Source organism: Amphibalanus amphitrite, unplaced genomic scaffold (genome assembly GCF_019059575.1).
Source record: "Amphibalanus amphitrite isolate SeventyFive unplaced genomic scaffold, NRLGWU_Aamphi_draft 000280F_arrow, whole genome shotgun sequence".
Classification (NCBI taxonomy): domain Eukaryota; kingdom Metazoa; phylum Arthropoda; class Thecostraca; order Balanomorpha; family Balanidae; genus Amphibalanus; species Amphibalanus amphitrite.
The window spans coordinates 9,444-36,418 of NW_024881775.1; the positions used below are offsets into that span (position 1 = coordinate 9,444).

General features: G+C 51.8%; 1 protein-coding gene across 1 annotated transcript in view; it reads right to left on the reverse strand.

Moving 5' to 3' along the window:
* Nucleotides 1–2,000: 2,000 nt before the first annotated feature.
* Nucleotides 2,001–26,975, reverse strand: part of LOC122387292 (polycomb complex protein BMI-1-B-like) — a 49,681-nt gene continuing 24,706 nt past the window's right edge. Inside the window, exons 2-4 of the mRNA XM_043377389.1 lie at nucleotides 16,246–16,395; nucleotides 7,422–7,518; nucleotides 2,001–3,556 (exon numbers count right to left, since the gene is read on the reverse strand). Coding sequence (XP_043233324.1) covers nucleotides 3,403–3,556; nucleotides 7,422–7,518; nucleotides 16,246–16,395 — 401 coding nt within the window. The 3' untranslated portion in view covers nucleotides 2,001–3,402. The remainder of the gene's footprint in view (nucleotides 3,557–7,421; nucleotides 7,519–16,245; nucleotides 16,396–26,975) is intronic.

Here is a 26,975-nt window from a genome sequence, read left to right on the forward strand (position 1 = left end):
ACCTAAACCAGAATTTGGAAAGCAACAGATGGTTTGATGAGAGTCTCGGCGCTCTGATACATCCGTTGGCGATAGGTGAAGGAAATACACCACTGGCGCGGCATCTCGCTGAGGAGTGTGGAGTTCTGAGAACATTTATTCCAGCGCACGCATGCTCTCAGAATGGTGTCTAGTTCACATCGTTCAGCGTGCACCATCAGGACATTATGCTGACGCACTCGTGTGTTTTTGTTCCTGCCTGGCCTTGCGGCGAAGCCCTGCGGCGGGCGCTGTGTCACTCGGATCGTTTCTTTGGCCCGCTGACCCGCCGGTCCTGACCTTCTTTGTCACTGTGTTTTCAGAGGCCGGCTGCTCCCGTTGTGGTGGTGAACCGATGACCTGGCCGATCAAAGTATCACACTGCTCCGTTCACCCTCCGTGTCATCTTTTTTGTTGGTTGATCCGTGATGCTGAGACACAGATCGCGCTTGCTCTCTCTCTCTCTCTCTCTCTCTCTCTCTCTCTCTCTCTCTCTCTCTCTCTCTCTCTCTCTCTCTCTCTCTCTCTCTCTCTCTCTCTCTCTCTCTCTCTCTCTCTCTCTCTTCTCTGTGCCTTGCCCACCGCCCAGTCATCTCTCAGTAGCGGCGGAACACCGTCAATTAAGGGGGGGGGGCACTGACGACTTTTGGTCCCATTCTTTCCATGAAACGCCCATAGGGTTAATGTTAAAATGCCAAAATCAAAGGGGGCACGGTGCCCCGGTGCCCTCCCCGTTCCGCCGCCTATGTCATCTCTCACTATCTTTGACTACTGTTCGCTTATATCAGTACATTTATCGGCGTGTCCTGTGTATTGTGCAATATCTCTGCGGCTTCGGTAGAATGTCAGCCTTATTGATTCCAAGTCTCCGTAGTCCCTCAGAACAGTATTTCTCCACCCTATGCCCCTGCGCTGATGGCCACTGTGGCAGCCCACCCTGACCAATACCCAAACCTCTGGGTGGTCTCCACTCCGACCCCATGTAGCCGTCATCCCTCCACTACTTCTCCGGTGGCCCACCATCACTGCCATGTTCCGCTCCCAGACCACGCCACATCCCTTCCCGCTCCCGCGCATTGCACATGCACTGTGTGCACTCGCAGAGGGTGCAGCTTGCACGTGACGGCGGCATCTTACAGGAGATCAGCTCTCGGATGGTGTCGGCGCCACAGCGTCGCCCCGACGCCTCCCTGTCCGTCACTGCACATCAGCATTAGCGCCGATCGACATCGGGCGTTTACGGCGAGCGCTAAGCCTGTGCTGAGGTTTACGGATGACAGTGTATGCAATTGTATGCATGCACATTGCACGTATTCAGGCAGCATACAGAGATGGCATGGAGGTAACACAGGAGGGAGAGGTCAGTGTAGACGGCAGCTATACGTTTGTGGCGCAGGGCCGACAAAGACGGCGCCAGCTCGTCGGCAAAGCTTTACAGCTTCACAGAGGAGCGACGAAATTAGCGCTCGGTGGGACGCTGGGGACGGCGATCTGCCGTCATACGCCATTTGGCGAGCGACCTCCAGTTGGGAATAGTTTGCCACCGTCCCGCCGCCTTTCGACTGATTGAAGCACTTTACGAGGGCGTAGAGCGTCTCTGACGTCAGTTCCGCTGTCGTCGCCCACATTGCGTCGGCGGCGTCGGAGCCGACTTTGTGTCGACGATCGTCACTTGACGCAGCGCCGCGCCAGTTGCCACCCACGCGGCCGTAATCCAGCTCGAAGGAATGCCTCTCACGTGTTCTTATCAACAGTCGGCGGAGCTCTTTCCACATAATTAGGGAAAAACATCACGCCGACCAAAAAACATGCCTGCCGGCCTGCGAGCTGCTGAATAGCGGCATTTTCGCGGAGCCGCTGGAGCATGAGAGGATGTTAGAGCACGTCAGTCGACAAGAGGGTCGACCCATGTCATTTGGCGCAAGCGGTGTCTCACGTCATTTGGTTGATCTCGTGTAAGTTGAAAAGAAAGAGTGATGAGATTGAATTCAGGGGCTGAAAACGTTGAATAATATCGGTTGAATTGAGTGTTGGCAAAAATCAATACTAGCCATCTCAAATCAATCAGAAAAAAACCTTTCTCACGTCAGTTGTAGGAAGCCTTCCCAAGGCAGTTGGTGGTAGTTCCGCTTTAGATCAGTTACTGGAAGAGCCGACCCACACTCTGCCGCCTCGTGGAGTCCCGGGCCGCCTCTGTGTGTGTATTTATATCGGCTTGTATACGACCGAAGACCCGCGGCGCAGGCCACCGAACCGGCAGCTCGTTTCATCCTTGCCGCCCCACGGGGCACGAGGGGCCGGTCGTTCTCTATATGCGGTAGTTCTGGGAACCGACGGGTGGCACGGGTGCTCTGAATTTAATCAGTGAACGGAGAGAGCACTGGCCCGTTCAAACGTTCAGCTTGATCTATCTCTTCTAATCATGGACTCCGAGCCCTGTAACGGAGGCTCCTGCCAAAGCTAATGCAGTGGCATTCATTATCAGCTCCCCGTTAACGACCATTAATCCTGAGGATTTATCGCTCCAAGTTCTTGAGCGACGTCATTCATTTTACACCAGTCAACGAGCTACTGCCACACCTCGCTCTGATGCAGCCGATATGGGTTCGCCATCGCGTTTATCCAACCACTGCCTGAAACCCGCAGTGCACATGGGACAATGGGACATGCAGAGGACGCCTGATACCCACCTCATTGTTGATCCTATCATGTTTTTATAGAATGGAATAACACGTCCCATTGAAAAACAAAATGTATGGCGTTCCACCGATTATTCCTACGTGCTGCACTCCGCAGCGATCCTGGTGCATTCTGTCCCAACGCGATCCCAATGCAGTCGCAATGCAGCCCAGGTGTTCTCGATGCGATGACCTCCCAACGTATCCCGCCCCAACGCAATGCCGATGTTCCCATCCACGACGATCTCGACGTGGCCCTTCCTCATCCAATGTGTACCGTGCCGCGGCAATCCCGATGTGTCGCGTTCCGTCGGCCAAAGTGCGGTCACGTGTTGTGCGATCGATCCGAGCCCGGACCGCCGTCAGATTAGCATAGCCAGCGGGGCAGTAAACCGAGCGGGCTCGGCGCGACGGGGCCTGACGACGGGCCGACGGGCCTGACGACGGGCCGACGGGTCTGACGGCAGACCGACGGGGTCTGACGATCGGTGGCCAGCCGACACAGAGGATCAGCCCCGGCTCATAGATCCTTTACAACAGTCGGGCTTTCAGCTCGAGACCAAAGCTTTTGGGATTGAAATCGACGTGGCATCCGATGCTTTAATCAGGTTCCAGTGTAGTTTTAATCGGATTATTAGAGTAGTTTTAATTAAACGATTGCTTGGAAGGAGTCTAGCAAGTCCTTTGCAAGAAAACATGCAAATTATTATTGAATTACGGGATAAACGTAGGTATGTGTGTGTGACAGAAACTCACCTGCGTAGGGCTTCTCCTCGTAGAAGTCTCTCCTCTGCTGCATCTCCTGGCTGAAGAGGTCCGGCACCATCTTGTAGACCAGCGTTTGCAGGGTCGCGTCCGCCCTGAAATAAAAGGACACCTGTTACAGCAGGTATCGGCAGGCACCAAACATAATTGGGAAAGAAGTGGCAAGGAAAATTCAGCTTACATCGTACTGAATTTTCCAGTTATCGTAACGAGACCTGAATGCCGTGAGAAATAATGATACAGCTTGCATCCCCACATAAAGGTAGATGGCAATGGGATCAGAATCGAAGTGGAATACCTACTTTATCAGCACCACTACGGTGCCACCTATGTGCAGAAAGGCCGATAACTTCACTGATCTTGGTGCTGCCATCGGCCCTCCTCTGGGATGCTCGAAGGTGTTGCAGGGAGAGAGTACCTACTGCGCGGTGTGGAGTCGAGGGGTGCCGCAACACTCCCAGCCATCCGTCTCAGCAATCCTGTTATCAGGCGTCGTCTTGATGAACGGCCTGCCCAGCGCTCTGCCCAGCCCAGCCCCCCGGTCTTTCCTCACGACCTCGCCCGCTCACTCCGAGCTCACCCGAGGCCCGACCCGCTCACCACGAGCTCAGCTCACGGCACGGCCTGCCCAGTGCTCACTCCGAACTCAGCTCACGGCTTGACCTGTTCTGGACCTGCTCAATGCCCAGCGGTCTGTTCCTGGCCTGTTCCTTACCTGGCCTGCTGAACACGACCCAGCTCATGGCCTGACCGGTCCCATGTCTCAATGCACTGTCAGAGCTATCGGCCACGTGCCGCTTGCCGATCTAGCCGTCGCCTCCACGGCTCGGCGGCTCTGGCGTCTCCCTGGTCCGCCGACACAGGAGGTGAGGTGCTCGGTGGCCGCGTGCTCAGGCCGCAATGAATCACTCGCGGCCAGATGCTATCGAGCGCCGCCGCCCAAAAGCGGTCTCTATGCAAATTGCGCTGCTGATCGGACGAGCGGCCGCCGAGCGGCTACAAGCCATCTGAGAGGCCGGCAATGGCGCCGCGCGACGGGCGATCCATCTGCCGGACGATGCGGACGATACCGGACACGGTCCGATTCCGACCGATCGACCAATGCACCGTCTCGGGCAGACGGCGAGCCCGGCACAGGTCAGCGGTAAGACGCTCCAGATCACACTGTACTCGGCTGCTGAATACGGCCCCTTTTTGTCAGGCTGTTGTTGGAGCGAGAGATATGTCGGCATGTCTAATGCGATTTGACATGCGTTTATAAGCAGGGGGATTTGCATGACCCGTGAAATGTAGGCTAGCAGTAGCTAGCGTGTCACATTAAGGCAAGGGTTATGGCTGCTAATTAATAACCTAGATCAATTTGTGTCGTGGCTAACATTTTGGTAATCGTTGGGCACTCCCCCAATACAGTTGTCGACGAAACCAAGGACCACCAAATAAGGAGCATTCGAGCATTACCCGAGCATGATCATGAAGTAGCACCGTCCGAAAACTTCCAAAGCCCGGTGCCGCCCTTTGCCCGGTAGCTGCGCCCCTCAGCCGTCGGCTGTCGGGTGTGACGAACAGTCGCGTGACAGTGTCTGACAGGCGGGTCTCGTCAGACGGAGAGCCTGAGGTCCATCGGCGCTGACCAATCCGCGACGCAACGGGACCCAATCGCGGCGGGGCGGCGGTCGCAAAAAGGCCGCCGCGGTACCGACCGATGATCGCTGGGATGATAAGAGAACGGCTGGACGATTGGACCGCAAGGAGATACATGAACGTTGAGCGACTGGGCGGGAGGACTGTAGATTGTCCTCTACAAGAAAGCTGAGCTGCAACAAGAAACTGGACAACAGTGGACGACATGGCTGGAAGGCAGGGGACACACTAAACGTTGAATACCTGAACGTTGAACAGCTGAGCTGTGTGGGGAAGGAAGGGAGGACTTCATGAAGCTAAAGGACTTCTAAACTCGAAAGGCTGAACCGCAGGACGACGAGCGGCTCCCGTGCTGGACGGATGAGCCGAGAGCCCTCCTGTGATCGGAAAGAATGAGAATCCGCGAGAAAGGAAATGAATAAAACAAAAGTGAGTTCACGGAAAGGACACGACAACAACTCATTGCCCAATGGCGATCTGAATGAAATCGCTGGTATTGGCGTCCCCCCTGAAAATAAAATGAAATAAACTCAAGCATCGCGGAGATTTCCAGCGATTTGTGAAATGCATGCAACTCCTGAGCAGGGTTGTGCTCGACTCAAAAAAACTTGCCGACTCGACTCATCATTCAACTTCAGAAAGCCCTGACTCAACTCTGACTCAAACAAGGAGCTGATTTTTTCCCTTGACTCGACTCATGACTCAAGCGGCTCAACGAAAATATGAGTTGACTCAAACTTGACTCAAATTTTTGTTGAGTCAAGTGTGTTGACTCAAAATTGACTCAGATAAAAAAGTTGTTGAGCGGGGGGGGGGGGTGAAAAAAAATCCGGCAGCAGGGCCAGGCCTAAGTTGTTAAGCGGGGGGGGGGGGGGGATGAAAAGCTTACCTATCTGTATAATATATTGTTTCTACTTTCTAGAAAGTTGAGTCAGCTGACTCATGTTCCTAAATGTTTTTGACTCAACTCAATGTCATAAGTTATTTTACCGACTCAACTCTGACTCAACTCAACACCTTTATATTTTTTTCCGACTCAACTCTGACTCAACTCAACAGCTCAACATTTTATCCGACTCGACTCAAATCTGACTCATTTGAGTCAGAGTTGAGTCAAACTTCTGACTCGACTCATGAGTCAAGCACAACCCTGCTCCTGAGAGCACAATACAGCTGCTCAGTGACTGGTGGGAATTCGCTGCAGTGTACCGTGCAATTTTGACGCACGTCCATACAGAAGATAGGCACTTACGTCTTACCCTGACGGATGACTGCAATCGTGGCACGCGACACTGAACATGGCGCCTCTCCGATATCGGAGAGGTGTGGTGCCATAATTGACACGGCCCATCGGGGATTAAATGTTCCCAGAGCAGACGAGAAATTCGGCCGAGCTTGTAAAATATCGCTGCATAAATTTTCAATTCCCCATCTAAGCCCTTGGGGCTGAAGTTTGCTGAACAGCAATCTGGTAACATCGCAGCTGAAATAATGTTGATGTGTTGAATTTCATGGCGCAGCACTCTAGGAATTCCACGGCCGCTGGACAAGTTTTCGCCATCACAGTTTGACGGAGGCTATCTGGAATGTCTCATGTGAGACCACCGCAGAGTTGTCGCCAGACCACACAACCAGCGGGATCGTTTACCTCAGCTCAGTGCCTGCCGGAGCATGTATCTTTGAGCACAGTATGCAATTATGTATGGAGCATGGATGTGTGCCCTCTTCGGAAGGCAATAAATCGCTGCGAAGTGGTGGCCACCCAAAAGGTGTAATTCGATGTTCTACGTTACGTATAAATCGAAATCAAAATTTGGAAATTACCTTATGAATCTAGCACCTATAGTTGCAATTCGGTAGATGGAAGGCTGTGATCATTGAAAAATATCAGTAAAACCGATCTTAGGCTGAATGATCACTTTATTCTTACGCATAGGCCTTCTTTCGAAAGTTCGAGAGTCCTTGATGGGTGTATCCCTCGACACTTTAGCAACCCTTGGCACGTCGTCAATTGCCCGAGACTTGAGAACCCCTTGGTCCGGTAGACTGGATGGGCCGAAGACTGATTTCCGAAGACTGGATGGGCTCTTGGCTTGTCATCTTACCTGAACTTGAGGATCCCTTGTCATCTTACCTGGAACTGGAGGATCCCTTGGTGCTTACCTGAGACTGCCGGAGCTCTTGGTGCTTACCTGAGACTGCCGGAGCCCTCGGTACACACCTGAGGCTGGAGGAGCCCTGGTCCTTATCTGAGACTGGAGGAGCCCTTGGTTTAGAATCAGCATCTTACGGAAGACTAGAGGAGTCCTTGGTTCTCACCTGAGACTGGAGGAGCCTTTGGTGCGGTGTATGGTCCCCGCACAGACGGGACAGCAGCTGCTCGACTCCAGGTGGCACAAGATGCACGACCGACAAACTGAAACAACAACACGCTATGTGTCACAAACAGCGTGATACAGATTGCATGCCATGGAATGCATGGCACAAAATTCATAATGTAGAGTGCAAGACCAGCAAACTAACAAAGCCACTGGCAAAAGGTCACGGACAACATGGCACATGACAAAAATGTAGGAAAGAGATGTAGCACATAATTCATGGTATAGATAGAACGTACGATACACATTGCGAGATCGACAAGCAGACACAAACAGGCAGTGTCAAGCGCTATGACCCGTAAAGCATGACAAAACATTCACGATCGACATTCTGAATCGGCCAGACCGGACGTTTAACAGGCTCACTTTCGTGGGTTTCATTAGAATGAATAGAGCTATGAATGCTAGTCTCAATTTGAATGAATGAGGTGAAACCGGGAGGTGATGAATTATGGATCATGCAGTAAAACATTCAAATCCCCCGGCTCATTTAAATCTGGAGCGAATTACACATTACAGTGCACACGGCATACAAATCATTCTCGTTCGATTTCCCCTGCGTGTCGCACCAAACCTCAAATCACCACATCGTTGGGAGAGCTCAGAGCAGTCGGCCACCCTCGCGGGCGCCGTCTCAGATCATTAACCATAGACTCGTCACCGTCCGGCCCTCCCCACCGCCCCATCGCCGAGCATTAGATCAGTCCAGCGAGCGACTGCACATGCCGCATGTTATGCATGCCAAGTACGTCCCCGTCTGCAGGGCGCCCGGCCGCCAGCCGGCGGCGGTTCCAGGAGCTGGCCAGGGTGAGCTGGTTGGTAAACAAGTTGGACGGCAGGCAGGGCGGCGCGTCCAGTTGCTATCGAGTCTGCAGGCGCTGATGATGGATGAGTCAGCCAGCGGGTCGGGGGCCGCCAGGAGCTGGCCGGTATGACAGCTTATTTATACCGGTGAATCGTTACCCGGAACGGCAGCCCAGCCAGCCCAGCCAGCTAGCTAGAATACCAGCCAGCCGGCGAGCTCTGCCTAGCCAGCCCAGCCAACCAGCCAGCTAGCCATCAATGATCTAACCAGTTCACGCGGCCCAGGAGGCGGCCTTGGGGCCCGGGAGCTATGAGCACTGAGCAGCTCGGGCTGCTCGCTACTCAGAACAGTCTGGGCAGCCCGGATGGCGGAAGATGGTAAGGACACCCAATTTGCTGTGGACGGTCGTGCGGCATGGGTCACTTAGCATGTGTTACAGCATGGTTTACGGCGGCACGGGTGGGCCACCCGTGTATGCATAGCAGGAGCGGCAAGGACGGCTAGGACGGTGCAGGGAACTGTCAGAGCAATTGAAGACGGTGAAGTCGGCTCAAGCAGACGACTCCTTCGCCGCGCACTTCATTGACCATTCCATTCCCAGAAAGAATGTCTCCGTTTCTCCCAGCCGCGCCTAGCCAGTACAAACCACAGCGGCCGGTTTTGGGGACAAAAGAGTCACTGAGAATCGTTTCCAGTTGTTCCGCAACAGGGGATCGGGCCGGGCGGGCGGCGGCTTGATCTAACATTCCTGAACCGCCAGTATTGCATTTTTGCCTGACGCGGACGGGGCTCTCGCCAGCCGGCCGGCCGCCCGGAGACTGTGATTGTTCTGCAGCCGAATGGAGGGGCTGATCTGTTGCTAGGGTCGACAGTGAACGACATGGTCCCGAGCCGTGGACAGCATTGCTGGAAGACGCGGTGTTGAGGATATTGGATATTGATTTGCTGTCATGGTCGCCGCGATGCTAGCCTGGGCCTGGGTTGAAAGAGATTGATTGTTAATATTAAATAATTTAAGGTGAGCTGTTGATCTAATTTCATTTCAGTGTGTCAGGTGTGTTCATGTGCAGATATGTTTGTCAAGGAAACTACGATATAAACAAATATTTCTCAATGTTGAAAATATCGGTCTGCATACCGACAATTGATTAGATGGCCATAATTATGATTCAGTGCTGAAAGGGAAAAGAGCATTTAATTAGAAGTAGTTCTGTACTTTAATTTTCATTCGTTCCGAGCTTTGACGTGACAATCAATCTGATATGCACAATTGTCTTCACCCACATCTGATAAGATGCATCATTATACTAGCAGGCCTCCTCGGCTAAAAATGTTTTGCAACTTTACCAGTCCCACCAGGCTTACCCACCAAATCCGTCTCCCCATTTTTTCATTCCTTTCTCCATGACTTCCAAGCTCGCCAGTCCGACCCGTAGCGACAGACACTCAGGGAATTCGGTCGAATGACATCACTGTCGGAGCAGCGCGGCCTCGGCCACCGTGACCAATTCGTGAGGTCATCAAGGGTTGAGCTGACTGTCTGGGATAGCAGCGCAATCGCGCTGATCGCTATCAGGTCATGTGGTAGCTACCCTAGTGTATGAACTGAGGCCACATGATGTCCGCCCTGACCAGTTGCAGTGATTGAATTCACGTGACTTACAAACCTAATGTTGCCTCAGGGCTCAGTATCAGAGCACATGTCGCTTCCCATAATATGTGTATTTGTATTTGTATTTACCGAATAAGGTCGCTCCACTGGTGCAGGGCTATTCTGCGACCTTCGTCATATACAATGCAATATGAGCACACAATGAACACTTCATAAAAGACACCTAATAAGACCTTGATAACACCGATCAATACAGTGGACCTAATATGACATGTGCCTTATTTCACGTGACTACCACTCCGACCGGTGTCGCAGGTCATGTAGGGTGCAGTGCCTTATGTGATGTGACATTCACCCTGACTGCTCCTCATGTCACGTAACATCCACCCTAACCGCTCCTCATGTCACGTGACTCCCACCCTGACCTGAGCCTCTGGTCGGGTCGTTGAGCTGAGCTGCAGCACCGGGACCGGCGGGTTCGACTGTGAATCGTGGTGAATCGTTCTAATGGACGGGTTTGTGATGGATTAGGCCGGTCGCCGGAGTCGGCACCGCGCAGTCAGCTGCGATCCATCAATCTGGCGGCGGCAGCGCCGGAACCAATGGCAGCCCGCACAACACGGTATCATCTATCATGGGACTTTTTCTTATTGTCGTAGGCAAAGGGTAAGTGCGTTAATTTGTATTTATGTGAACGTTCTTGTGATGGTTTTAGAAGATCAGGCTTTTTGTTACCGGCCACATAACGCTTACCTGGGATGGAAAGACATGTTAGATACATATATAACTGAGTCTTAACTTTTGTATCATGTGCTGCAGTGCCAATGCGACAGTGATATTATGAACATGATGACTACAAGGTGCTAATGACTTGTCATTTATCTTCCGCTAATAGTCAGTTTCATAATCACACCGCCCTCGACACCCTCATGGCTCCCACTAGATTCATCACGGCCGTCTTCGCCACCACCTCATGAACTGCCACCGCCAACGGTTCCAGAGCTGGCGTCACCACCGTCACCGCTTTCATCACTGTCACCGCCTCCAAAACTGCCGCCACCACCACCACTACCGGCTTCATCATGCCACCTCTATCCACCACCTCATAAGCTACCACCACCAACTCCACTATTTAGTAGTTAGCTTTCATCACTGTCACAGCCCTCAAAACTACCGCCGCCACCGCCACCTTATAAACTGCCACTATGACTACCGGCTACATCACAGCCACTGCCTTATCTGCCGCCGCCGCCGCACCCACCGCGGAACAGTAGTAGTCCCGCGGGGGTAATTAGACCAGTGGGAATGGCCGCAGGCGGCGCCACGTGCCGGCACGTGCCACGGGCGGCCGGCACGTGGCGGGTCACCGCGGTGCCACGTGCCACGCCTGCGTTCCTGATGGACTGCCGAATGGTAGTGGCTTCCGAATGGTAGTACTGGCTACCGGCTACCGGCGAGGGGATAAGAGAGGGGAGGAGGGAAGGAGAGAAGTGACTATAGAGACGGAACTCAGTTCGATCTGCGATAGCTCAGGTAATTCGGTCGGCTCCGGGCTCCCATCAGATGCTTTGATGAGGGGTCATCCAGCCCTGCAATAGGTTCAGGTAAGGAAATTGCATGTCGCATGATTGTCACATGATTGATGATATTGCGTGTAATCATAGGCTGTAGGTATATTACCATTAAACGAAGGAACATATTTTAACAGATTACAGAACAACTAACTTTTATGCATAGCGGGTAAAGGGCATATTATTACATATATGATAAGCACAAATCAGGGCTGTCGCCTGTCAGTTAGGATATTTGTTCTGTTTAGTTAACCTGCCGCGTTTTGTCGCGCATCTGTCATGTCCTTTTGATACCCGACATGCAACTGTCAAATGACGGGTTAACCCCGGGTGATTCTGTTTTCAAAATGATCCGTTGTCAAGACTCAGAACCGGACACATCAGTTTAAATTTGTTTTTATCATTAATCGCTTGATTTACGGGACTGGGATTACAGGCTTCAAGAAACAATCCCTTCCCTGACTCTGTATAATTAGCGTCGCATAAGGCATTGAGAAAGGAATGGCAGCTGGAAAGACACTGTTACTCATCGTCGTAACAACCACCACATATATCAACAGATGCAGTTCACGCGTTCAAGTTTTGTTGCACATCACTAAGACACTATTCAACAATACGGGTGAAATTAATGCGAAAAGTGTGTAGTGATTCAACTACAATGCTGCGTGTCTTAATTGGACACCGAGGAATAATGATGAAGATGAAAGTGGCAGTGCTCTAAGTGAAGGTGTTAAACATAAATCACGAAAAGATCATGCATGAATCAAATCGAACCGGTATCGCGGCGTTTAACGTCTCATTTATCTTACAGATACAGTCATTCAGACTAAAATGAATCATTTGGCTTGACGGAATCAGGCGCGGATACAAGGGGGGGGGGCCATGGGGGCCATGGCCCCCCCTTGGCCGATTTTTTTCAAAAATAAAATAAAAAGTTAAAAAGTTAAAAAGCTGAAAAGGGGGCCTCCTGAAAATAAAGTGGCCGAAATCCGATGAGTTTTTTTTAACCTACCCACTTAGTTATTTCTTAGAAGACTAGCTGAGAAGACTTCTTTGTTAGAAGATTGGTAAAGCTTTTCATAACTTGGAGGTCTCTTATACTCACAGAGATGACCACTTTTACAGGGCCTCCTAACCTGCACAGAGGGCCTCCAAGCCTGCACAGTGCACAGATGTTGAGATGTTGCCTGAACAGCTAGATAAGCTCAATAGACGCAGTTTTTTTGGGGGGGGGCCAACAAGTGGGAAGATGGGGCCTCCAACAGGTGGGATTATGGGGGGGGGGGGCCTCCTGGTTTCTAATGGCCCCTCCCTTGGAGATTTTCTGGATCCGCCCCTGGACGGAATCATACAATCAATCGATGCAAAACGCTCATCACGCACTACCTGTGTACGGGTGAAGCGAATAAAGTCTTACATCTATAAACCAAAAAAGCAAGTCATTGCAGTAAACTATAAGCAAGTTATGAGGCTCTCCAGAATGAAAGCTGTTCTTCATAGTATGTGTTTCTGAGCTGAGATCGCGAACTAAACTCAGCTCAGCGAAAAGCCGCCAGCAGGCGTGAAATGAAAAAGGCCCAGCTTTCCATAAAAACTACGTCAACATACGATTACCCGTGCTGGGATCCCGGGCCGGATATGACGTCACCGTGACGTAAGCGCCACTCCGATCGATGGTTGGTGCGTGGCTTCTGACAGTGGGCTGTGTGTGGCGGCTGGCAGCGCAGACTGAACTGGGAGACGGGGAGGGGACGGCGCATAGCACGTGGTCACCCGTCCGGAGGGTCACGTGGGCAGCCATGGAATCATCGGATCAACCAACTGACGTGTTACGTGGGTGACTCGTGGGGTCATGTGAGCGGAGACGTGGAAGGAAAGCTAGCTTGGCGGTTGCGGTGGATGTTGCGCTGTGACATGATAGACAAGGTGAGGTATTTTTCTGATTTATGAAGGCATGTTATTGAACACTCATTCAAAGCACTGCGCATCGTATTTGTGCTAATTATTTTTTTTCTAGAAAAACAAAAACAAACATTTTCTAAATTTCATTTTTTCAAAAACCTTTTGAAGCACTACACATATGCACATAACAGCAGGATCGTCTGTAATTTTTTAAACGCTTCTGAATTATTATTCTTGCTTGTTGGAAGCTTTAGTTGCAAATACTTTTCCCACTACTTGCATGCCACTGCTACTACCCAACACGACCACGACGGTGCGGCGTTGCGGCAAGTGGCGGCGGCAAGTGGCGGCGACGGGCGGCTGCGGGCGGTGGCGGCGGCGGGCGGCGGGCGGCGGGCGGCGGTGGCGGTGGCGGGTGCCGCTCGCCACTCGCCCGCGCCACCGCCACCCACCGTAACCGCATACCGCCGCTAAGGCCTCCACTGCCGGCGCCGCAGTTGCAGGCGGCAATTCTCTGGGTCACACGCGAGTCGGCGGCATTGTTCGGGTGCCGCCGGCGCGTGCAGCCTGCTGACTGTTGTCGGTGTGGGACGGCGCGGCGGCTGACCTACTGTACCCGTTTGAGCCGGGGCCGCCGAGGCCGGCTCACTCGCACAGAGAGCTGCAGACTGAGCTGACCCGGCCGTGGGGATGGAGGAGGGGGAGGGGGTGAGGAGATAGGAGAGGCTGGGAGGGACAGAGGAGGGACTGTGAGGAAATAGGAGAGGCCACTGGTAAAGAGAGAGGGGCATGCGCGACGGAATAGAGACCGTTGAGGTCAGACAGAGGAGGCTGAGGCGAGTTAGGAAGAAACAGAGAGGTGTGAGTGTGACTGTGAGGAAGATACGACTGAGAGCAGAACAGGAATGACTGAGACCAGAGCTGTGCAAAGTGAGACCGAGACGGAATCAGGAGTAATCAAAACAAAGAAGACAGCAAAATGACGAAAGTTGCGAGCTAGCCAAGCTGAAACCTAAAGCTCGGCACTCGACAGCCGTGCATTACGATGACACCGTTAGGCGTTAGTCGTTGGCAATGCTTTTAATTTTGCTAAATAAGCCATCGGATATGTTCCTTATTGAACCTTGGTGGAAGGAACGTTTGGTTGAATACCTCATTCGAGTTTAGGGTTGAAGGAAATCAGTAAAATGGAAAAGTGTTAAAGGTCGTTAACATTCTCCACCACTGACATTCCGGAATATAAAATGAGCGCTCGTTTTCCCGGGAACAGATAGAATGGATTTCCTTTTTCAGCTCCAAACGCTGGTCGCCGCGGGAGCAGTACGGCCCGAGAATGGATGAGCTCCGCTCTCCAAAGAGCAGCTGTTCGATCGGCTCACGCCACTGATGAGGTCATTAAAATGCCGCCGGGCTGCAGCTTTTACAGCCCCAGCACAGTCCGCCCGCGCCGCAGTCAGCTCCAGTCAAAAACCTGAGCCTCCGACGAGAAAAATCTGAAATGAAAACTGGGGGATATGCTGCATATGTTGAGCTCACTTTTAGCCAAGCTTATTCATCACTACAAAGCACAAAATTCAGTTCAGTATGAGCAAAAACTCAGCAAATTGAAAACATTTACATACACACAGATCTGACCGACGATCAGTTCGCCATCTGCATTGGTCAAAGTTCAGAAACATTACTAAATTTAAAGCAACTTTTGAGACTTGCAGCTGTCCTTCAGACTGACACCAATCCGGCTGCCTACCAACGGTGGTAGTTTTGGAGCGCCTAGACCACCGGTCGCCAGTCGTAGCGCGGAACTGGCGCGAAACTGGCGCGGAAGTGGTGCCTTGTGCCATCCAGTGCGGTCCGAGTTCGATAGATACCTTATTGACCGCTGTCAGCTGGGTAGCGCCGTGGAGGGGGCACTCGAGATACGGGACGAACGGAGGAACATAGTGTGACAAAAAGACACCGCTCCGAGACAAGAGAGACACTCCGAGACAAGAGAGACACTCCGAGACAACGGACACACCGACGCAAAGAGGCACATAGACGATACACATAGACAGTATGGCGCAAATAAATGTGTGAGATGAACGAGCAGCCGGGCAAAGAAAGGCAAGAAACATTGCCACACAAAACATCATCGACATTAACAATTTGGAAACATCTTGATACAGGCAGAGACAGTCTTGATATACTCGAATAATTGAAAAATAGAGACACTTTTTCACCCGGAGACAAATTGATGCGTGTTCCAAAGGGACATCCTTACACACATCGATACGTATGGCACTAAGGTAGAAAAACACCACCCGTATGTAACAAAGAGATACGCAGAAACTCAGAAATGCACTGCACACAGCGACAGGCTGTCACGAAAGAGGCGCCGATAGTGCGGAAGGAAACGTTGTGGCATAACGTCCGTGTTCATATCCTGTCGTCTACGGTTCTAGACAAAGCCTGCATCCGTTACAGGGTATGTCACAACACACAGAAACCGCAGTCACTTATCATAGTTTGGTGAGAGGGAGAGAGATAAGGAGAGAGAAAGAGAGAGAGAGAGAGGGGGAGGGAGCGAGAGGACTAAGAACAGCAAAAAGAAGACAAGAGTTTTTACCTACGTTCGAGGTTTTTATCGCGAGGTAAAACCTACGAGCCGTAGCTCGTTCCGTGGGGCAGCACCGTTCCAGGCAATAAAAACTGCGCAAGCAAAAACTGCTTCCATACCTATGGCTAACGGGTCAGACAGACAGGTCGCATTCTTCACTATGCTCTTTTTGTCTGTTTTTTTTCTCAATCACAAAACCTACTACACACAAAAATTACAGACGTATCGTGAAACCGTTAACATGACACATGGGGGGGGGGGGGAGGGGGCGGTACTCACATGTGTGCAGACATTCGACGATGGTGGTGGCATCGATAAAGTATCCGGCACAGAGGACACAGGTGATGTGTGACCTCAGGTCACCTAGACGGGGTCGGCCGCCCGGTCGCTCCGCCGGGTCAACGACCGCCGACGCCATGGCACCAGCACCTGTAACCGATTAGTCATAGGTCAGACACGGTCCGGGTTCAGAGAGCACAGCCAGGTGTCACCCGACGGCCGAGTGTCACATGACAGTGTGTGTCAGGCGTGCGGTCATCGACACAGGTAGCAGTCACACAGAAACAGCTGTCACCACAGCGTTACTGTCAGCCTACACCACACCGGGACAAACATTCGAGCCGGCGGCTCTGTCAGAGGCAACAAGTGGGCGCGCATTAGAATTGTTAATCACCTTCCGACAATTAGGAGCTGGCCAGACGGACTTGGTGCACTGCTGACGACTCCACATCACTAAAGTCGGCACCACTCGCATCAATAATAAACGCACCGCACCATTCAGCGGGCGTGGGCGCGCAGTTTCTAGCTACCAAATCGCTCCATAATTTGTCGGGGAGTGGTGATAGAAATGGAATTGTTTTCAGCTCTCTTCAATCGCCGCTAATGGCGGTGGCGGCAGAGGGGTGGTGATTTTCACGGCGGCCGCCTGCGGGCCGCTCATCCATCATTCGATGAGTGAGACGGCCTCGGCCTCAGCAGGGAGAGATTCCTCTCTTCAGAGGCTCCTCGGCGCTCTCTGCCTCCGGCAGGGGACAACAGAGCGCCGAGACAGGGAGCGAGGCCTTACAACATGCCTGAACAACTCACAGCGACTGATACAAATGTGAACTAGTGCATACTGCATGCAGGCATGCAGTGTTCGGATCATCCTACAAAATTAATGCGTAATATTCGTGTGATTGCGAGGAGCGGACGTTCGGAATGCGGCGGGGTTCGGCTCTGATTTGGCGCCATTTTACCGGTAAATTTGGCGCCACGTGCAGGCACCATCTGTTTCTGCTAAACAGTCGGCTGCACCCCTGCGCCGCTGCCTAGCGGCGGCTTTAATGGACGCCAGTTTATGAGGTCGTTCTGTTGAGAGATTGCATCCTCATTCCGGCATTCATTCACGACAGGCTGCCGCCGCATAGCCACCCCTGTACAAGGACAACCACCTCACCAATGGGCATCGTACAGCGGAATGAACACGTGCAGTTATACAGCGCATTGTCGAACGCTGAAGCATTGAAATCTTAAAAAGCCATCTCACTTCTTATGAATGTTTAAGGTTGATTTTTATTTTTATAGGTAGCGTTTCCTAGCTTTCTTCGAAATTAACTGTCGACAAATTAAACTCCCCATTCAACGCTATTATAGAGTAACTGTTTTGACGTGGAGCACACAAAACGTTGTGAATGTGATGAAGACAATGAAAAATGAATAACTGTGTCAAATAAAACACAACTTTTAAAATGATCATAAAAATGCGTAAGCAGCATCGCAGCGGCTGCATCTATTTCATTTATTATTCCACGAAATTGATATCGTATATAAGCTCGATCCAATGTCTCAGTTGAGTCTGTTTCGCCGTAACCTCTTCTTGACTTTCATCCTAGCTGTTCTAACGTGACTCTAGCCTGTGAGTTCATCTCTCTCACCATTGCTGTAAAGACCACGACCACAGACCAAACCCCACCTTGCCCCAGTGCCTCAGGCCGTAGACCTGCATGTCATGAGAACCCAAACTGAGTTTATAGCAAAAGGGTACGTCTCCTGTGCCTGCATAAAACGGCATTTAAAAGAGATTAGATGGGCGGGAACATGCAAGGCGTAACAATTAAATGGAGGGCGGCGCACTCGCCGAGGGGGGGGGGGGAGAGGGAGGAGAGGGTGGTGTGCGACTTGGCTGACCGGTGCAGCGGTATCCGCCTGATTGACGATGGCGCTATGGCAAATCGATTATAAACATCGAGGGATGGTCTCATTGTGATTTACAATTGGTTTTGCTGTCTGCAATACCAAATAAAGCACTGCTATTTGATCATTATACAGTACAGTACCTATAGTAGCTGGTTGGAAAAGTAATAAATTAAAAGCAATTAAAGCCATGAAGCTATGATCACAAGTTAGCAGAGCTACGGCTAGCGTACTTTGCGGCTAGCTACTCCAACACAATTTGCAAGTGATGGCTCCATGTGAATGTGTTGGCTGAAATGAGTCACGGACGGCTTAACCGACGCTATTGGGGCACCTATCAGACAGGACCACCCTCAACACTTAATGCTTCTCATGTGCTGATAGCACCCGCCGCCGCCGCCGCCACCTTTGCCGCCGCCGCCGCCGCCGCCGCCGCCGCCGCCGCCGCCGCCGCCGCCGCCGCCGCTGTCGTACGGCCCAGGCCCAATATGGTCCGACGGGCGGCTCGGTAAGGTCAGCCGGACCCACCGCCACTGATAAACGGCCCGTATAGGCGGGCCCGTGTGTGGCCCGCTTTGGTGTGCGGTCGTCGCCGTAACCGGCAGCTCTTTTTATGATCCGGTTCATTACCTTCTATGAGCCATTGGAGCTGCCAGATTAGGCAGCGTTCGGTTGCCGCGCCGTCCGTGATAGGGCAGACACTAGACAGTCGCCACCTAACCGATAGTGATTATTGGTGGTGGCGGGGGAGGCACAACCTGTCGTCCCACGATCTACTGGGCCTCATCTATGTCAGACGGGGCTAGCGGAACAAATCAGAATGCGAGCCATTCATCTCTTGATATGACCTTATCTGCGCATCGCTGCGTCACAGGTGCATCAGCAGAGTAAGTCTCTTCCCTAGGGGTTGAGATGACAGGAGCCTTTCCAATCGTCACCAACAAATTACTAATTAATCGGCAAAACGGACCAGCTCACGGCTGCACCGTTCCGAAACGAAGGCTCAGCGGCGGCGCGTAGGCCCTTCTTGCTCGCGTGTCGGCGTCTGGCGTGGTAAGAAGGGCCTACGTGCGGTCGGCCGGGAAATTCATTAGTGGGCGCGCCTGGCGGGCCGCGCGCGGCGGCCGCGGCGGCTGTGCTCCTCGGGAGCCGAGCCGGAGCCGGAGCCGCGGCGGCACGTCGGAGCACAGCCGGAACCGGAAATGGGACGAGTCGGCACGGTCGGTGGCGGCGAGTTCGCGTTCAGAAGCCCTCCGACTAGCCGAGAGGAGGCGGTTCGGTGCGTGGGAGAAAACCGGCAGCCGTGGGAACCTGTCGGAAAAGCGTTCGTCCCGCTTGAATTAGACTGAATTGGGAGCGAGATTGGCTCGGGAATGGGAGAGTGGGGCGTACGGGCGTTTATACAAGGGCTGCTTGCCCAACACATGGGCAATACATGAGTGAGGTATGACCTGGCACAGAACCCGATCTGGGTTCAACGCCACTGACTTCCGGAAGCTCACAGCTGAGATCTATGAGTCTGAGACATGATCCCGCTTCAAAGACAATGCCGGGCTGTCTCACCAGTGATACACTCAGCTCAGCTGCCGCCTGTCGGTCTCAGCTTCACCGGTCAGTTGATACCAGCGCCCACGGTCCGCCAATCAGCTGATGTCGGCGGCTGATCAGCTGATCGGCGACAGCGACTCGCGGCGATCAGCTGATACGCCGTGTGAAGTCAGCTGATGACCTTGTCTAGGACCGGCTGGTCAGCCTGGGACACTCCTGTGGCCACTAATGAATGACCGTATTGGGTGCGGGGCCACCGCCCGTCTGGGGCTTCCTGGTCTTCGGAGGGGGGGGGGGGGGGATGCCGGTTAGATCCATTGGGTCCTGGCGACATTCGCGTGTCGGAAAGGTCTGTATGAAATTGGTATCGCCCAAGACGTGCCCCCTGAAATGCCAAATGTTCGCTTTGATATTACCTATAACTATAACACGGATATGTAGTTCTATCAGTCAAAATGTGGAAATCAACACAAAACTCCCCCAGCATGGCTACCGTTAGACGTCTGGTAACAGGTGACAGCCGTTAATCGAGATCTGAGGCGCGATGACCATGACTTTCGGTCGCATGATCCAGAGTTTTCCAGACGCTCCGTGCCGTCGCAGCGGCATGGACAACAACAATGCAGTGGTGTCCATATTTCCTGGTCGGGCGGGTGGCCACGAAATCGGTAAACCAGCCTCAGTGTCCCGTGCTGTCCGAACCGCACTAGAGCGACACGCAAAAATTCACATGACCAAGCATCACGAAAAGTGCCAGCTCAATTCATTAATTACAACTGACTTAACTGTGAGTAGTGACCTGGGCCCCTCACTAATCGAACAGTTAAGTGCGAGCTGCACCTATTGTGTTACCCCCTATTCCCAAACGGAAGCACTACGGCTCTCAACCACGTGATTTCATGACCTCCGTGACCTCTGTGGCAGGTCGTGACCCTTGGCGCGGGGTCGAGCGCCACTTTGTCGTCGTTACTCAGGGCCGTGAGTGTTTCTGACCGCAGCTCGAGTTACTACCACCGTGTACTACACGCACGTCACGAACTGAACACCGCTTACTGAGAGCATCAATTACATTTGGTAGTTTAGTTGGTGGTTTACAGTTCTTAGCGGAAGGCATGCAGCATAAGCGAAATTTGTGTATTCTGGTACGAATAACAGCAATAATCACAATAATCAGCATTTTTTACAATGCCTAGCACTGCAAAATATGTCACTCCAGATTGCACGTCACTTATGAAGAATGACGTAAATTTTGGAGAGCCTTAATCCTAAAATGATTAATATTGTTTTTTCACCTTTTACCTATAGGTATTGTCAACACAATCACACATTAAGTATGCGTTAATGTGCCACATACCTAATTTCAATCCTAGATGTCCAACAGCACCACTGCTGTCATTCGAAAAAGTTGACCATCGAGCTGAAGCCTTCTCACATTACACTCTGGTCTTATTCTCTGACAAACCCGTTCGCTTACATATACCCGTCCGGCGCGGCGTTGGCCGGGGATGTCGGGCGGACCACGAGTGCTGGTGGCGGCTGGGGCCGCTATTGTTCTCTAGCAGTGCTCCGGTGTGGCTGTTTACGGTAATTTAATGGCCGACATGCCAGTAATGATTCGGGCCAGGCGCGCCGGTCATTCCACGCTTCAGTGAGCGACGACCGAGAGAGACCGCCGGAGTGGAGAGCGGTCGAGTCGAGAGTCGAGAGTCGGAGTTCAGAAACAGAGAGGTGATATGCATAGACGAGAGTAAAGAGACGAGAGACGAAGAGTAAATAGTCAAGAGTCAAAAGACGAGAGATTAAAGACAACAAGCGAGAGTCGAAGAGTGAGGGTTCATAAATAGGGAGCTGGCTGATAGACGAGAGACGAGACGGCGAAAGACAAAGAGATCAGTTACGACTTACGAGAGACGAATAATCGAGACACGAGAGACGAGATACAAAGACGACAGACGACAGACTAAGCAACGAGCAGTGAGCCTCATAAAGGCCGGTCCCTCCCTACCACCTGGCACACAGGGTGGTGGCCCCACCCCACCAGGCGGCAGGCCTCTCGCTGTATGACCTGAGCCGCGCTCGGCTCAGGCGCCTGCATAGCGCCGTGCCAATTAGGGCCGCCTTAGAAATCGACCTCACTGACACCGGGTGCCGGCCGTCCATTCAGAGGGAAAATTAATGCCGGCCGTAATTGTGGGCAAACGTTATTTCCGGCGGCGATTAAATATTTAGGCCTGGTTAAACATCGATGGCGGCCAATTAAGAATGCGTATGGAAGGGGAGCTAGAGTACACATTAGGGGACAGGACCCTGCGGAGGGGGCTGGCGGGAAAGGGCTGGGGCAGAGACAGAGGAATGAGTCCAGCTGGAACTGACGGCTGAGCCTGGCTGGGAGGCTAAACGGCTAACTGACCAACAACTCAAAGCAGCACCTGGCTTTGTGTCCTTAGAAGCTCACCAGCTGGTCAGCAGTTCCCACCAGCAGCTGGTGAGTGCCGTAGCGTTCTCAAATCAGCTCACCAGCTGGTCTCAATGAACGGCCAATCACAGACACCGAGCTGAAATATGAGCCAATCCGGCCGGCGGCTGCTCCCACCCGTCACTCTGCCAGCCAGCCGGCTCCCATCCATCGCCTTATATCCCACCGTGAACTCGCACGCTCCGATCTGATAAAGCAGCGACGGTGACTCTGTAGTCTGTTCCGCTCGGGCGCCTGCCGGTAGCGACGGAATATTCAGATCATCGTCTGAGTCGCCTTGGTTAGCGTTCCGGGAAAACTCCCGGTTGAAGCAGCTCAGGCCTGACGGTCTGCGTCCGGGCAGCTCCGGGTCCGGGTTTGATCCAGCATCTCCGGGTTGAATGGGACAGTTCCGGGCTCCGTTCCCGGACGTCCCTGCTGTGGTGCACTGGGCTGTAGACGACGAACAAAGCTCACAGCTCGGCTGCAGCCCTGGATGGCTTTCTCCGCACCGGCTCCGGCCTGCCGTGGCCTCGGTAATGGCGTGCGAGCTGGAGCCCAGCTCCAGCGCCAGACCCGCCACCGCTGCTAGGACGGCGCCGCGCCTGACTGGGCCGACAAACGAGCTTTTAACGGCCCCGGCACGACGACAGCGGCGGCGGAACGACGGTGGAAGGGCAGTGGAACGGCAATGAAACGACGGTGGAACGGCGGTGGTATGACGACTACCGTGGTGACACGACGCTAGAACGGCTGTGAAACGGCAGAGGAACGAAGGTAGCGGTGGAGTGGCAGCAATACGCATGCACGACGGCAAAATGCGTTGGTTGACCACTCTTTCGTCCGCCCGTGCTACCATCCGTTTCTCCCGTGCCTTCCATGCCACCACCAACGCCACCACCGCTGCTCGCCATGTGCGCCGCGAATCAGCGCTCCATCAGGTGCGGTCCGCCCGTCGGCGGCGGCGCGTGCCCCATGAAGCGGCGGCGGCCGCTCTCTGTCCAGATCCCATCTGTGGCTCGTGACCGGCTGGCGGGTCGATGGCGGCTCGATCGGGCGTCGTTCGAGCCGCTCCCGGCGCCCGCCGCGCCCCGCGAGACTCGTTGGCAGGTGCTGCGAGTACGGCGAGAAAATTGCACGGCGGCACGGCGCTTGCAAATGCGAGCCAAGTATTTTCACCGTGGTGTTATCGCGGAAAAAGATTAGGGCAAGAAATAAACCTTTTGATACTGACGTTAAATTTGAATGGGTGCTATTAGACGATGGAGGCCCTTAAAGGGACCCTCCCACCTTAACATTAGTTTTGAGTTGAGATAGCCAAGTTTGCGGCCAGGCTCAGAAACCACCATTTATCCTGGTCGCAACCCCCGCAGCTTTATGGTGTTCAAGAAATTTCTTCCCTTTACTTGCAGGGTGGGACCAGCGTGGTCCCTATCTCTTAACCATTACGGGAATCTGATGACGTCATCAGGCTTTCGAACGTCCGTTAAATGTTTGACTAAAACGTTTTGTAGCACGCGGTGGTATATGCTGCTTTGCGCGCAACAAATGCTGCACTTTCAAATAAAGTCGCTAGGAACAGCGGAGATCCCAAAAAGTAAACAAAAGTAAAAGTCTAATATCTTGAAAACCGGTGAATATTTTTCGATGAAATTTGGTAGATATTCGTTTTTGCTCTTTCTGAACCGAGCGACATCACTTTCATGCCAATTCATTAACTTTTTTGAAGGTGGGAGCCGGAGGGTCCCTTTAATAGGAGTGCTAATTAGTAGTGTCGGAGGATTGAAAAGGTGTCGCCGCGCTGTCATGGTCTGCCACCCTCACCGCACCACCCGCACAACACCCACCACCCGTACCACCACCCGTACCACCACCACCAACACCCGCACCACCACCCGTACCGCCGCCACCGTCAGCTGGGAGTCAGCCAGGTCGGCGGCGGCGGCGGCGGCGGCGGCGGCGGCGGGTCGACCGTCACAGGCGGCGCCCCGCCGTGTCGCCGATAAATAAAACATGACGTGCCGCCCTGGGGCGCGACCGACGACTCGGCCGCCGCCGCTCCCGCCCCCGTCCGTCGTCGGCACAGGTGGACTAGCACAGGTGCCAGAACAGAGAGCAGGGCTGAGCGAGCAGATGGAAAGGTACAGGTCTCGCGGGTTTTAGCGGCAGATTTTGCCCTTATGAAATTTAGTAAATTTCCGGCTATGTCTTCTTTGTCTTAAGCTTTTAAGGATTGAGCATGCGATCGATTTATTCGTACACAAACTACACATGCTTGCCATGATCCTCTAAAATGGCTTCATCGTATAGGTATCGACTATCGATTAGTTTCTGAGATATATCCGGAAATGTAAAAAGGCAAAACTTACCGCTTAAACCCGCGAGAGCCGTACCACACAACTTGCTAGGAACAAACCCATTTTAGTTTATCAAAAGACGCGATTAAAGTGGCTGCTGAGGACAACTATCTGATCCGCGCCTGTATGATTTAGTTCAATCAGATACTGTCTGGTCTGTCCATTTGGATCGCATCTACCATGACTCGACCGTTGAGATCCACGACCCTAGCTCCTTGCATGACCTGAACCACGTTAGCCCACTTCTTTCTCACCTCAGATGACCTGAGATGGCGTCGGGAGGCTTTACACGGCGAGGAGGAACTGTAACGGCTCAGTGGGGTTAAAATTATTGAGTGTTGGAAACCAGTGTTCGCCACGGGCCGGGCCAGCCCAACGGGCCACGGGCCGGGCTGGGCTACGGGCTGGGCCGGGCCCCCAAATATCATTAGTTAACGGGCTATGGATGGGCCGGGCCAAGAACTTTGTGCACTATGGGTTTTGCGACTAATGTCAATTTAAGAAAATTTGGAAACTGATGCAAACAAAACCCACTGGGAAAATACAAAAACTAAACCAAATTTAAGCAATGTGAAAGAAAACCTACTTGATATTGAATTTAGGGAATCTTGAGAATTATCCAATATCACATCATGTCACACATAGGAGGGTTTTCATAAAAATTCCGCAACCAAAAAGATCAGAGAATCTCTAGCATCATTAGTTTGTTAATAAAAGTTAAAATGTAGTCATCAGAACAACTTACTTAGCACTACAACTCCAAAAACTAAGAAGCCACTCAACAATGATGGGCTACAGGGCTACATTAAGTTAACACTTATATATGGCGATAGTGAGACAATTCCAACACAGTCTTTTTTCCTTCACCGACGGCTTTTTAACGAACAGAACCTTAAAAGGATACTCACAAAACACACTGTAAGTAACGAGGAACTCTACAGAGTATTTCGCGATGAAAGCTTCTTTAAATGTCCATAAATTTGTCAAAATAAATCACAACAAACCAGCCCCTTCTCAACAAAATGTGCAATCATGGCGGCGGCGCTATGTTTATGTGGCGGCATCTAGGTAGTATACACAACAGTATATCAAATAAATACGTTTTTTAAGTGAGTATCAAGGTGAAAACAAAATTAAACCAATGAAAAATAAAACCAAAATCACGAAGTCTGAAAACTCGAACGAAAAACAAAACAAAAACTTGATCATATATGTTTTATTATACAATTCGTCAGAATCGCTACCTGCCGCAGCTGCGACAATCAAGAAGTGTTCGCTCATTTTCGATTGATGATGATGATGCGTACAAGTCGCAAAAGTACCCAATGACATTTCAAGCTTACCATGTTTTCTGCTTACGCTGCTAGCGATATCCATATCTTGAAAAGAGCCTAACATAAAATAGCAAGGAAAGTAGCAGATAGTTGTCCACAGAGATTCGGTTGACACGTGGGCATGAATTGAAAATAGATTAAATCAGTTTTGCTGATAAATGGATGGATTTTCTCTTTTTTTGGAAGACAGTGCTAAAGTTAGTGTCACCTATTTTGTATGCTTTCTCAGGCTTTTGATATTGCAGCATCTATGGAGTGAATTTAACAGCAAGGTCAATCCCAGACAGATTCATCAATTCCCATAAGTCAAGCTTTTTTTCTGCTGGTAAGTGCTGGGAAGTATAGAGTATGTTGCAAATACTTCCTTCAAGTATGCATTAGAGTCACCAATTATTAATGATAATGTTCACACACATCAGCTTGCAAGATAACTTTACTCATAGAATGTAGTTAATATAATCATGTAAACTTTTTATAGGTGTGTAATCATGACCTAATTGACTGAGGTGCTTGCTGTTACTGTTAAAATTTGTGCCATAGGTGCTTGAAATGATTATATTCATTGAAAAGAAGGGAGTCATGATTGCCATGTTAATATTCATGCAATTTGAATTGTTCTCAAAATAGTGTAATCAATCATGCTTATTATAGCCATAGACTAAGACAATAACTAGATTGCTATTTTTGACGGGCCGGGCCGGGCTGGGCTTGGAATATTTGCCAAGAGCGGGCTACGGGCTGGGCCGGGCTCTGAACCCATGGGCCCGGGCCGGGCTGGGCTGGGGATTTTGGGGCCCGTGGCGAACACTGTTGGAAACCGTCGAAGGATCTGTTTATGTTGCACGTGGCTCTGATTAGCGACGCGAGACTTCGCCTGCCGATGTGAGAGCCTGTCTAGTGGCATGTGGTGCATGCGTTACACTATGAGAGCCCAGATAGTCGGCGACATTAGAGCCTGCCTAGTGACATAGTAGCCAATTGATATCCTAGTCTGAATGGAGATATGTGACTCTATCTACTTCAACAATCGGCGTGCCAAGCGACCATGCAAACCACCATCACTCACGCCATGAAAATCCACCGTGTGACCTATTGAATGGCCTGTAAATGCCCCAAAGCTCGTATATCGACCAATAAACA